This window comes from Chlorocebus sabaeus, chromosome 4 (genome assembly GCF_047675955.1).
Source record: "Chlorocebus sabaeus isolate Y175 chromosome 4, mChlSab1.0.hap1, whole genome shotgun sequence".
In the NCBI taxonomy this organism is placed as follows: domain Eukaryota; kingdom Metazoa; phylum Chordata; class Mammalia; order Primates; family Cercopithecidae; genus Chlorocebus; species Chlorocebus sabaeus.
This window is the reverse complement of record NC_132907.1, coordinates 29,919,015-29,931,644: the sequence shown is the minus strand read 5'-3', so window position 1 is coordinate 29,931,644 and position 12,630 is coordinate 29,919,015. Positions and strand designations below refer to the sequence as shown.

The 12,630-nt window shown below is 35.9% G+C and overlaps 1 protein-coding gene across 10 annotated transcripts in view; it reads right to left on the bottom strand.

The window, feature by feature from the left end:
* The window catches only part of ADAMTS6 (ADAM metallopeptidase with thrombospondin type 1 motif 6), a 333,405-nt gene that overhangs the window by 83,346 nt on the left and 237,429 nt on the right, over positions 1 to 12,630 (bottom strand). For all 10 annotated transcript variants that reach the window (XR_005234665.2, XM_037982239.2, XM_037982243.2 and 7 more), the window contains one exon: positions 5,570 to 5,672. Coding sequence is in view for 9 of the 10 variants with exons in the window: in XM_037982239.2 (XP_037838167.2) it covers positions 5,570 to 5,672 (103 nt within the window). In the remaining variant the exon portion in view is untranslated. The remainder of the gene's footprint in view (positions 1 to 5,569; positions 5,673 to 12,630) is intronic.

The following is a 12,630-nucleotide window of genomic DNA, read 5'->3' as shown; positions in this document are numbered from 1 at the left end:
ATTTCAAATATTTGGAAATTAAAACAAAATGGTTCTAAGTAACCCAGAGGTCAAAGAACTCACAATGTAAACAAAATAGTTTGAACTAAAAGCTATAAAAATATAACATCAAATTTTGGAAATGTAAAAGAGCAAAAGAAACTGAAAATAAATAAGAAAATAATAACTATAAGAACAAAAATAAATAAGTTAGAAAAAGAGACAAATTATAGGAAAGACTACCAAAGCAAAAATTTGGTTCTTTGAAAAGATAAATAAAATTGTTAAATCCCAAACAAGACTGACCAAGAAAAACAGTGAAAACACAAATTATCAATATCAGAAATGAAAGCATACATCACTACAGATTTTATAAATATTAATATTAAATGGCATAATAAGAGAATGTTATGATCAATTTTATATCAATAAACTGGACCACATGGGTATAACATAAATTTCTTAAAGACGCAAAATCAAAAACTGAAACAAAGCCAGGCATGGTGGCTCACACCTATAATCCCAGTACTTTGGCAGGCTGAGATTGAAGAATCCCTTGAGCTTAGGAGTTTGAGACCAGCCTAGACAATATAGCAAGATGTAGTCTCTACTAAAAATAAAAATGAAATATTAATTAGTCCGGTGTGGTGGCCAGCTACTCAGGAGGCTGAGGAAGAAGGATCTCTTGAGCTCGGGAGATCGAGCCTGCAGTGAGATACGATTGGGCCACTGCACTGCAGCCTGGGCGACAGAGGGAGACCTTGTTTCAAAAAAGAAAAAAAAAAAGTAAGCAAAAAAACCCCATGAGAAATTTTTTAAAAAAGCACACAACAAACCTAAATAGCCCTTTTCTCTTAAGGGAGTTAAATTTTTAATAACAGGTTTTCACAAAGAAAATATCAAGCCTGGCTGGTTTTACTAGTGAAATCTATTCTAAGGAATAAATAATACCAATCCTAAAATTCTTTTGAAAATAAATAAAGATTCTATTTCAGGAAACCAGAATGCATCTGATACCAAAACTTATCAAAGACGTCACAAGAAAAATATTTACAAATTACAAGAAAAATATTTACAAATTTAAACACAGATGCAAATATCCATAATAAAACATTATCAATTAAGTTAAACACAATAATAAATAAAAAATAATACATCATGATTACATGCGGTTTATCCTAGGAATATAAGCTTGGTTTGAGGCTGGGCCCATTGGCCCATGCCTGTAATCCCAGCACTTTGGGAGGCTGAGATGGGTGGATTGCTTGAGCCCAGGCATTGGAGACCAGCCTGGGCAACATGACAAAACTCCATCTGTACAAAAAATACAAAAATTATCCAGGCATGGTGGCACACACCTGCAGTCCCAGCTACTCAGGAGGCTGAGGTGGGAGGATGCTTGAGCCCAGGAGGTTGAGGCTGCAGTGTGCCATGATCACACCACTGCACTCCAGCCTTGGCAACAGAGCAAGACCCTGTCTCAAAAAAAAAAAAAAAAAAAAAAAAAATTCTTGGTTTGAGATTGTCAAATCTATCAGGTCACTCAGCATATTAATAGGATAAAGAATAAAAAATATAATCAGTACATGTAAAAATTATACTCTAGGCCCAATCCAGTGCATTAAGGCAAGAAAATGAAATAAAAGGCATAAAGATTTGAATAGATTGTCTCTATTTCAGGACAACATGACTGTTTATCAAAAAAATCCTGAGCATCTGTAAAACAATTAGAATATGGGAATTTAGGCTGGGTGTATAATTCCAGCACTTTGGGAGGTTGTGGCATGTGGATCACTTGAGCCCAGGAGTTGGAGACCAACCTGGGCAACATGGCAAAACTCTGTGTCTACAAAAAATACAACTAGCTGGACATGACAGTGTGCACCTGTAGTCTCAGCTACTCAGGGTGCTGAGGTGGAAGGATCGCTTGAGCCCAGGAGGTGGAGGTTTCAGTGAGCCAAGATTGAGCCACTGCTCTCCAGCCTGGACGACAGAACCAGACTCTGTCTCAAAAAAAAAAAAAAAAAAAAAAAAAAGAAAGAAAAAAATATGGGTATTTAGAAAGGTCACAGAATACAAAGTTAATATACAAATATCAATGGAATTTTCAAAAGTTTAATTAAGAATAGTGTCAAAACCATAAATTACTCAGGAATCAATTTAGTAAAGTACATGCAGGACCTTACACTTAAAAGTACAAGACATAGGCCGGGCGCGGTGGCTCAAGCCTGTAATCCCAGCACTTTGGGAGGCCGAGACGGGCGGATCACGAGGTCAGGAGATCGAGACCATCCTGGCTAACACAGTGAAACCCCGTCTCTACTAAAAAATACAAAAAAAAAACTAGCCGGGCGAGGTGGCGGGCGCCTGTAGTCCCAGCTACTCGGGAGGCTGAGGCAGGAGAATGGCGTAAATCCGGGAGATGGAGCTTGCAGTGAGCTGAGATCTGGCCACTGCAGTCCAGCCTGGGCCACAGAGCGAGACTCCGCCTCAAAAAAAAAAAAAAAAAAAAAAAAGTACAAGACATAGCTGGGAGAAATTAAAGACATAAATAAATTGAGGGATATACCATGTTCAAAAATTGTAAAATTCAATATGGTTTAATATTCAGTTATCCCTCAATTGATCTATAGATTCAACATAACGCCATTCATAAGTCCAGCAGGTTTCTCTGTGGAGATTAACAATTGATGCAAAAATTTACATGAAAAAGTAAGTAAGTTAGCATATTGGAAGAACTCTTATAAAAAACATCAAATGTGTTCATGACTATACAGTTACAGTAATCAAGTCAGTATGGTACTGGCACAGGATTGACAGATCAACAAAACAAAACAGAAAATCCATAAATACACTACAGATACAAATCATACCAAAAATTATTTTGAGATAGATCATAGATGTAAATGTAAGGACTAAACAATAAGGCTTTGGGAAGAAAACATAAAAAAATATTTTCTTAAGTTGAGGTAGGCAAAGAGTTCTTAGGACACAGAACACAATGACCAGAAAGAAAAATTATTTAAAAATTGGAATTAAAAACAGAAAAATTAAAAGCTTATATGCATAAAACCACCATTTAAAAAGTAATGGGAAAGCCACAGAATGTGACAAAACATTTGTAAAACTTATAAATGACTACCACTTGAGAAGGTAAACAACTCAATTAAAAATAGGCAAAAGATTTGAATAGACAGTACAAAAGGAGATATATAATGGCCAATAAATATATGAAAACATGCTTAACATTATCATTAGAAAATGGAAATGGAAATTTTATTGAAATACCACTCTACTCCCTCCAGAAGAAGACTGAAAAGACCAAATATTGACAAAGATGTACAGCAAATAGAACCCTCAGACATTGTCAGTGGGAGTTAAATATGCTACAATCACTTTGGAAAAACATCTGGCAGTTTCTTTAAAAACTAAACTAAATTCACATCTAATCTATTGCCCAGCAATTCTACTCCTAAGTATTTACCCAAGTAAAATGAAAACATATGCCCACAAAATGACAGTACACAAATGTTCATAGCAGTTTACTCATAATAGCTAAAAACTAGAAACAACCCAGGTGTCCATCACAGCAGAATGGAAAAACTGGTTATTATTATGGAATATTGCTCAGCAGTAAAAAAGAATAAACTCCTTTTTTTTTTTTTTTTTAAGAGAACTCCTAGACCCAAGTGATTCTCCTGCCTCAGCCTCGCAAGTAGCTGGGCTTACAGGTATCTGCCACTGCGCTTGGCTAGAGTGAGCCACTTCTATGTACAACAATGTAGATAGATCTCAAAAACATTAGGTTTAAAGAAGATTTACAACACGGTATTGTATACAATAGGTTCTGGAACAGGCAAAACTAAACTATGGTGAGAAAAAAAATCAGAATGATGCTTGTCTCTTAGGAGAAGTAGGGAGAGGCAACTATTGACTGCAAAGGACTATAAGGACTTTTACGGACCGAATGTTTGTGTCCCCCCAAAACCCATATGTTGAAATCCTAATCCCCAATTTGAAGATGAGGCCTTTGGAAGGTAACTAGGTCATGACAGTGGAGCCCTCCGAATGGGAGTAGTAGCCTTATAAGAAGGATCTTAGACAGCTCTTTTCCCCACTTTTTCTGCCATGTGAGGATACAATGAGAAAACAACAGTTCACAACCCAGAAGAGGGCCCTCACCAGACTCTAACCTTGCTGACACCTCGATCTCAGATTTCCAGCCTCCAGTACTGAGAAATAATTTTATATTTTAAGATCTCCAGTCTATGGTAACTTGTAATCACAGTCCAAATTGACTAAGGCAAAGACTAGAAGAATTTTGGAGGTAAAGTCAATGTTCCATATTGCAATAGGATTTTTAAAGTGTGCGTATTGGTCAAAAACCAGAGAAAGCACAGTTAAAATTTTGCATGTCACTGTATATAATCTTGCCTTAAGAGAAAAAAGTAAACAAATAACTGAACTGTCGATAATGTTACCATGCTGAAGTACTTAGAGGAAAGTACATTAATGACTGCTATTTAAATTGAAATATATCAAAAAATAAGATGGATTAATAAATGGATAGAAGAATAGACATGTATGAACAAAGTATAGTAAAATGTTATTAATGGTAGAATCTTGGTGGTAAATATAAAGTTGTCACTGTAAAATTCTTTTAATATAAGATACTGGAAAAGCAAGCAAACAGTAAACTTATCTTAAGAGTATATTTCCTTTTTTTAAAATTTTGAGATGGAGTCTCACTCTGTCGCCTAGGTTGGAGTGCAGTGGCGTGATCTTGGCTCTCTGCAACCTCCGCCTCCTGGGTTCAAGTGATTCTCCTGCCTTAGCTTCCCAAATAGCTGGGTCTACAGGTGCACGCCACCACACCTAGCTACTTTTTGTATTTTTAGTAGAGACGGTGTTTTGCCATGTTGCCCAGGCTAGTCTTGAACTCCTGACCTCAGGTGATCCACCTGCCTCGACCTCCCAAAGTGCTGGGATTACAGGCATGAGCCATTATGCCTGGCCTCCAAGAGAAATTTTCAACAAAATGTAATTTATATTTTGGGAGTGTAAAATACATCTGCTTATTGAACAATCAGTGCTTGATACACGCCCAAATTAAAGAGCAAAAATGTTTCCTAACTCTGAAAAAGAACAACAATAATCTTGGCCTTTGACTAAGCAAGGACACAGTTTCCTGATTTATATTCTTATAACTTGTTTTAGGGTGATAATTGCAAACATTTAAAGATTATAATGTAACTTACATATACCCCAAGGAAGCCTCAAGCAGAACTCAAAAAATACTACATGGTTTTGATATCCAGGTATCCTTTCTAGGAATTTTATACCTGTTAAACATAATTAGGTTTTAAAAAATGATTTCTGATCATTTGTACTAATATATAAACCTTATTACAGGGCAAATAAACCATGAGACCTTTATAGTACTATAAGCATTTCCCTGCTTTTATTGGCAGACACTAATTTTAACTAGTATGTACATGAATGTATGCGTGTTTTTGTTTTTATGTATTTGTATATTCTTTGATATTTGCAAAGTGCTCAAGCATGAATGCTCTGTCAGGTTATACATTACCTCCAGTATAGGGTTTCCAGTTATAATACTTTCCTCGGAAAGGCATATTGTCAAAGTCTGCACACTGTTTCTCTCGAAAATCTCGGGAACCCAAAGGGCATGGCTAAAATAAAATAAAATCATAAATGGTACCATTGTTGGAAAATACCAAAAGCAAGGGACAATGTCCCTAAAATGAACTCCACCAAATTAACTCACTACCTTATTCTGTGGCTATAACTCTGGCATTTGCTTTTCTGTATTACAATCAGTATTCAGAGTGAAATGTGTGAGCTGTAATCTTTGCTATAGAAGATATAACTTAGGTAATTTAAACAAAGTGGTATGCTGTTTCTCTATAAATTTATGGTTGGATACATGTCATAATCCTCTTTGTAGTTCATCAGGTGTCTCCTTATAAAGACACAGAAAACCTAGATGAAGAAATTAAAACACAAAATCCTTTGGGGTAACAGTATTTGAGGTCCAGTTGCCATAGCTACTCCCTGATCTTTATTTTAAAAAATCAAGAAGCAGGCTTGTAACATGACATTCAGCCCTATTAATTGTGGTTTGGACTCCTACCACTATAGCAATTTACTGTTTAGCCTTGACAAAAACCATATTTTAAATGAGGAATAAAGTAGGCAAAATACTAGACCTCAACTATAAACATCTTGAAATTCAAGGGATTTGGACTTATTAAGATTTACATTTAATTTATTAACATCCCAGAAAATAAAATACAAAATGGCCCAAAACATGTACATTTGTATGAGGTATGGAGAGGGATGTTAAGAGGGTGAAAAAGGATTATCTGTTTTAAAAGTTGGAAATGTTCCTTCTATTCAGGAACGCTTCTGAAGTTTTTTAAAGAGAAAAATCTTGCCAATCCAGCTAGCTCTAGATTCTATATACCACAGGGTCATCCTAAACTCAACCTTTAAGTTCACAAAGAATTATAAAGCTCATCGTGTTTGAGTGATATGACTTAATTTGACTTATCTTTTAAAGTTCAACAGCTGTAGTACTTAAAAACTAAAAAATATTGATTTTGAAAGACTGAGAAAACATTCTCCTTAAATACGGAAGAAAAGAATATGTCACTAGAGAAAATTCTGAATTGGGAATAAATGACAAGTGTATTACAGTCACACTCAGAGATTGTTTTGAGGACTTTTTACTATCCTCCCTTAGATCTCTGTGTTTGCTTTATATAGTTTTCTGAGGACAGTACATTGCAAATGGTCACTCTGAAGCATATGCAGTAATAACAGACCACAATGTGCAAATATTTCCATGGTCATCATTGCTTCCTATATACTACAGTTCAATTTTCACCACATCAAGTCCAAAGCCTCCGATTCTGAAAATAGTGGCAGCAGGTCCACACTCTGTTATGAGCCCTGCATTTTAAAGTGTTTTCAGCACATTAAAATATGACATTCCAATGCCAAATCTAGTGATTAATATTGTCAAATTACCTTCTTGCTTGCCTTATAAAAAAAAAAAGGAAAAATATTTACCATAGGCTAAAAGGTGTATCAGGCTGGAAGGATATGGTTTCAGGGTCTTTTGTTTCCTGGTCTGCTAATCTTTGCATCTTCAGAGTGCTCACGGTTAAAGGAATCCTTTACTTTTCAAGCGATTTTTATTGAATCCCACACAAGGACTAAAGTTGTTAGTGGGTTTTGTCATGCAGCAAGACTACTTTTAAAAGCAAATAACGATTTCAAAAACAAACAATTTGAACTCTAGCTATAAGTTTTCATGCAGCACTTAAGTATTTGTAAAGCACCAATCACCTAAAGTTCATCCAAGCATGACTTTCAACTTTGTTGGAGAAACAAGACACAAATGGAAAAACGACCATGAAAAAAGAACCATCTTGAGCAATACATAATAGTATATGACAGCATGTTACAGATTGTCTATATGTGCTGGATACAAGTGAAATATAAATGTGTCCTATGATTAGCTAGGGATATATCAGTTAAGAAAAAAATCTTGAGCACGTACCGAAGTATTACAGAAATTGTTCTAGTTAAGAAAGAAAAAGGACTTGTCAGGGAGTGGGAGACTATTAAGAATGAAGCCAAGAAAAGCCATGGGAATAGGAAGGAAAAGGTCACATATTGGGAATGGTTGGAAAAAGGCCAACCTAGATGAAAGAGATGAACTATATAGAAGCATAAGAGGAAATGATGTTTCACATGTATAAGCACTGGTACATTAAAAAGACCTTGAATTAAGAAACTAAGACATCATGAGGGCCGTTCGCTTAAAGGCAAACAAAACAAAAATGCAATATTTTAGTATCTTCTAACAATTCTCCTAAAGAGAAGAAAAGTAAAATGTCCAATATGAGGATATTACTATTTAATGAAGCACTTGATAATGTTTCATGACATTTTTGATCTACTTTTTTCCTGTGATAACCACTCTCAGGGTGAGCATAATAAAAAGATTAACAATAACAATAGCGAGCTAGTATTTACTAAGTACTTATTATGTGGCACACTGTTCCGGGATCTTTAGATATATTATCTATATACTCCTTCTCAACACTCTTTTGAGGTAGTTATAATTATTAATCCCATTTTACAATGAAGTAAACTGGGGTACAGAAAGGTTGCTCAGTAATAGTTTCAGCGTATAAGGATACTTTCACCATAAGTGTGGGAGTCTCCTCTGGACACTCTCCAAATGCTACAATAATAGCATTACAGGTTGTAGCTTCCTTAAAATGTACAAAAACCTAATAGGAACAATTTGGGTTCTAGACTTGGCCCTGTCATTAACCAGATACAAGTTTCTTATCTTTCCATAATACTTTTTTTTCTCATTTGTAAAATAAGAGGGATAAAAGCAAGAGTTTTGGAGTAAGGCAGACCTGGATTATTTCTAACTTGGTCATTTATTTAATTCATGGCCTTGAGCAATTTACTTGTTTAAGCCACATCTACAAACTGGGGGTAATACTAGTATTTACCTCCTAGGCAACATATTCACGCAAACTGTTTAGCTCTGTACCTGGCCTAAGGTAGCACTTAATTATCATTAGCAGCTATGCAGGGGTCCTTACACTCATTCCTTACCCTTCTGCTCTGCTCTGTATTTTAGGGGAACAAACCCTGAAAGCTCCATTTCACAGGCTTTTTTGTCAGCTGATTATGGTTGGGTTCAGGTAATGGGAGGCACTAGTTGGAGAAGCTAGAGTATTTTTCTCCTTTCCTCTGTGCCTTGGGCAGCATCTCAGCAGAAGGAGAATCTTTTTTGTAGCTCCACCTTCAGGTAACAGTTCCATCCTCCCTACCCTTCTATCCTATGATTCCAGCTTCTGCTGTGTGATTCTAACCTCGGGGCTCTGACAAAACTACCTCCTACATATCTTCCTGGAAGAAACTAGTCAGACTCTCATCATTCATGTAATCAATTTCCTGCATTAAATTCCCTCTATTTTAATATTCAGATAGGTCTATTATGTTATAGTTAAATCTTAATTGATACAACAGTTATCATCATCATCATCATCATCATGAACGACTTGGAAAACTGAATAAGAAAAGTTTCCACACAATATTTTTTCACTTTAGGGCAGAAGTTGTCAAACTTTTACTGTAAAGGTCCACACAGCGAATATTTTAGGCTTTGCAGGCCATGTGTCTCTGTTGCTACTACTCAACTGTGCATTATAGTGTGAGAGAAGCCATAGACAATATGTAAACAAATGGCCATGGCTGTGTTCCAATAAAAATACTTAAAAAAGAGTTAACCAATACAATTTGGCCTGAGAGGTACAATTTGTCAACTCCTGGTGTAGGGGGTTAACATAACATAGATATATCTGTTTGGCAGCATTTCACAGAAGAACTCAACTCAACTATTAATTTCTCAGTCAATATAGAATCATACCTTGTAAGAACTCATGTTAGAAGTGATATAATCTAATTTGCATAAGATGCTTGGATTTCCTCTATAATTATCCCCAAAGTGGTCATACAATCTATATAAACATCTACAGAAAAAAAGATCAAACACTTTTCAAACAGCTGCAATTATTAGCAGGTTCTTCCTTACTTTCAGTCAAAACCTGCCTTCCTATAACCCAATTATCTTTCTCCTTTCTTCTGGATCCACACTGAACAAATCTTACCCTAAAGTGAAAGGTATCTGGACCTTGATGGCTTTCCTAGGGGCACATCATAACTTATCGTTAGTCCTCTTAAAACAAGGCAGAAAGACTGGGCCTTAAGTATCTTTCTTTACATTTTAGCAAGTATTTATAAAATGCTTAATATGTGGCAGATACAATCTAGGCTGCAGGGTTACAGAAAAACAAAACCCAAACAGATTAGAGTTCTGGTTTCATGGAGTTTACTCTAGTTGGAGATGAGAAAGAAGAAAAATAAAGCAAGATAAGGAGATTGACAGTGAGGTGGGAGGGAAGTTGTTTTAAATACTACGATCAGAGAAATCCTCTCTGATAAGGTGGCGTTCAAGCGGAGAGTGAAAAGAAACTGAAGGAATGATTTATGTACATATCCGTGAAAAGAATCTTCCAGAACACAGTAAATCCAAAGGCCCTGAGGCAGGAGTGTATTCAGGGTGTTCACAGAATAGTATAGAGAATGGAAAGGTTTCAGGGAATTGAAGTAGACTTGGGGACTTGATTCCATGCCATTGTTTCTAGAATACATCAGCCAGCATTCTGCTTTCCTGATTTCATTCCATCAGGGAATGCTCTGAATTTGCATTGATTAAAAATAGGCTCAGTTGCAATTATATATGCTGGTTTGAAAAAATGAGAGCGAAAGAGGATTTCCTTAAGGAAAAATTACGTAAAATACATTTTTGTTTTGTTTAGGAATAGTAGAGAGTTTAAAGAATAATGGTATTGAAATTACTTAAGGATAATAAATGCTGACACTATGCAGAAACCGTAACAGAAAGCAGTAATTAAAAAAGCATAAGCAACAGATAATTAAAGTAAAAGCCTGACAGATTTTCAGCCTTCTAGTGCTAACACTCATCAAGCATCTTCTCCTTTAAAAAACAAACTAGTAGGGCCCCACATAAATCTGGATAGCAAAGCCGCAGGTCTCAGCATCTTTAGATCTTAGTATTTTCAAAGAAATAAATTAATATTAGCATCTTTATCACTACTCTCTTCTCCAGAGATCTGTATAAGTTAACAACAGTCTTCCAACTATTTTGTTTAGAAGTTTCTCCTTCTGAGTTAATACTTAATACTTTGTATTGGTAGATAAATCTTAAAAAAAAAAGAATAATTCATTGAGGCCTAAAAGTTGCTACAGAAAGAAATCTAGCTTCTGCTTACAAACTTTTCAGTGGCATTTCTATTACTGGGGTTCTAATCCTGGTTTTGTCCCAAAGAATAGGGTGACATTGGCAAGTTCCCAATCCTTTTTGAGCCTCCTTTTTTTCATTTGCAAAATATACTCCCAAAACTCTTACCTTCAAGAGAAATACACATCAAAATATCTTGCAAATGAGGAAAATTCTAAAAACGATGTATAATTTCTTACTGGTAACATGAAAAAAGAGCCAAGAATGAAAATGCCTTTGTCCCTTTCCCTTTCCTTTCCTCTCCTCTTCTAAAGGAAGATATGCAGGTTGGAAAGATACAATGACTCCTATGGCCTCAGGGAAAATTGCAAACTAAGCAAAACTGACCTTCTGTTCTTCTGCTTCCTTTACTCCTTTCCCACCTTCTGCTTCTTCCTTTTTGCTTTCATATCAAATTCACTCTTACATCATCCCTATTACACTACATCAACCTTCAACACTTCCAAAATTTCATTTTCTTTTTCCTCTACAGGAAAACAACATATTTTTAGCAGATTGCACCCTGTTTATTGAGGGAGTTTAAAATCCAACCCCTGCCCTACTTTGCAAGTCATGTACTTGACAAGGGCCTGTGAAGGGATACATTTTTATGTGCTCACCCAGATGGGCATCTTTTTGGAAATTACACAAAGGTACCATACACGCTAACAAAAGCCTTGCTTCTATACCCTCTTTTAAATGTTGCAAACAAATTTCCTGATTCCCTAGTTATCATATACCACTGATAAAGTAATTCATTCTAGGGCATTCAAACAAAGTTAAATTTAGTGGTCAATGCCTGTAGTGAAGCATCTCAACCTCAGTTTTTATTCAACTTTCTTCTCTTTTTTCTCCCAAATAGTTTCTGATTTTTTTTCACTATACATTTACTTTTAAAGCAAAAGAAAACAAAAGGCAGATAACCCACATTGTCCAGACAAACTTGAATCCAGTGTCATGCTTGATACCATAATCTTTTATGCAGGTTTTAAAAATTAAAGTTACTTGTGTATGCCTTCAATAGTCTGAATTTAATTAAAACGCCATCTACCTATAGCAAAACTCTTTCCCTGAGCTTATAAACACATTAAATAACAGGTCAGGCATAATGGCTCATTCCTGTAATCCCAGCACTTTGAGAAGCCGAGGCAGGTTGGATCACTCAAGTTCGGGAGTTTGAGAACAGACTGGGCAACATGGCAAAACTCATCTCTACAAAAAATACAAAAATTAGTCGGGTGTGGTGGTGCATGCCTGTAGTCCCAGCTACTTGGGAGGCTGAGGTGGGAGGATTGCTTGAGCCTGGGTAGCAGAGCTTGCAGTGAGTCCAGATCATACCGTTGCACTCCAGCCTGGGCAACAGAGCCTGACCCTGTCTCCAAAAAAAGGTTAAGAAACAAACTTTTACTTTGTAATTTTAAAAAGTATTTTAAAGCACAAAACAAACAAACAAGCTCTATTTTGTGCTTAAAACTTAGTCCTTATTTCTCAAAACATAATACACACTATAAAATTCATATTAACTTAAGAAAGATTACCAAGATATTGTTCCTGTTATTTTTTGCCGTGTGTGTTTTTTTTTTGTGTGTGTGTGTGTGTGTGTGTTACAGGTAGTTAGATAGGCATGAACAGGGCAGGAAAGGGCTCTCCCCGACCCACTAGGAATGTCAGGTGACAGTTTGACAATTATCATATTGCCTCTCTAAAAGTGATAAATTGGCAGCTGGCACCAG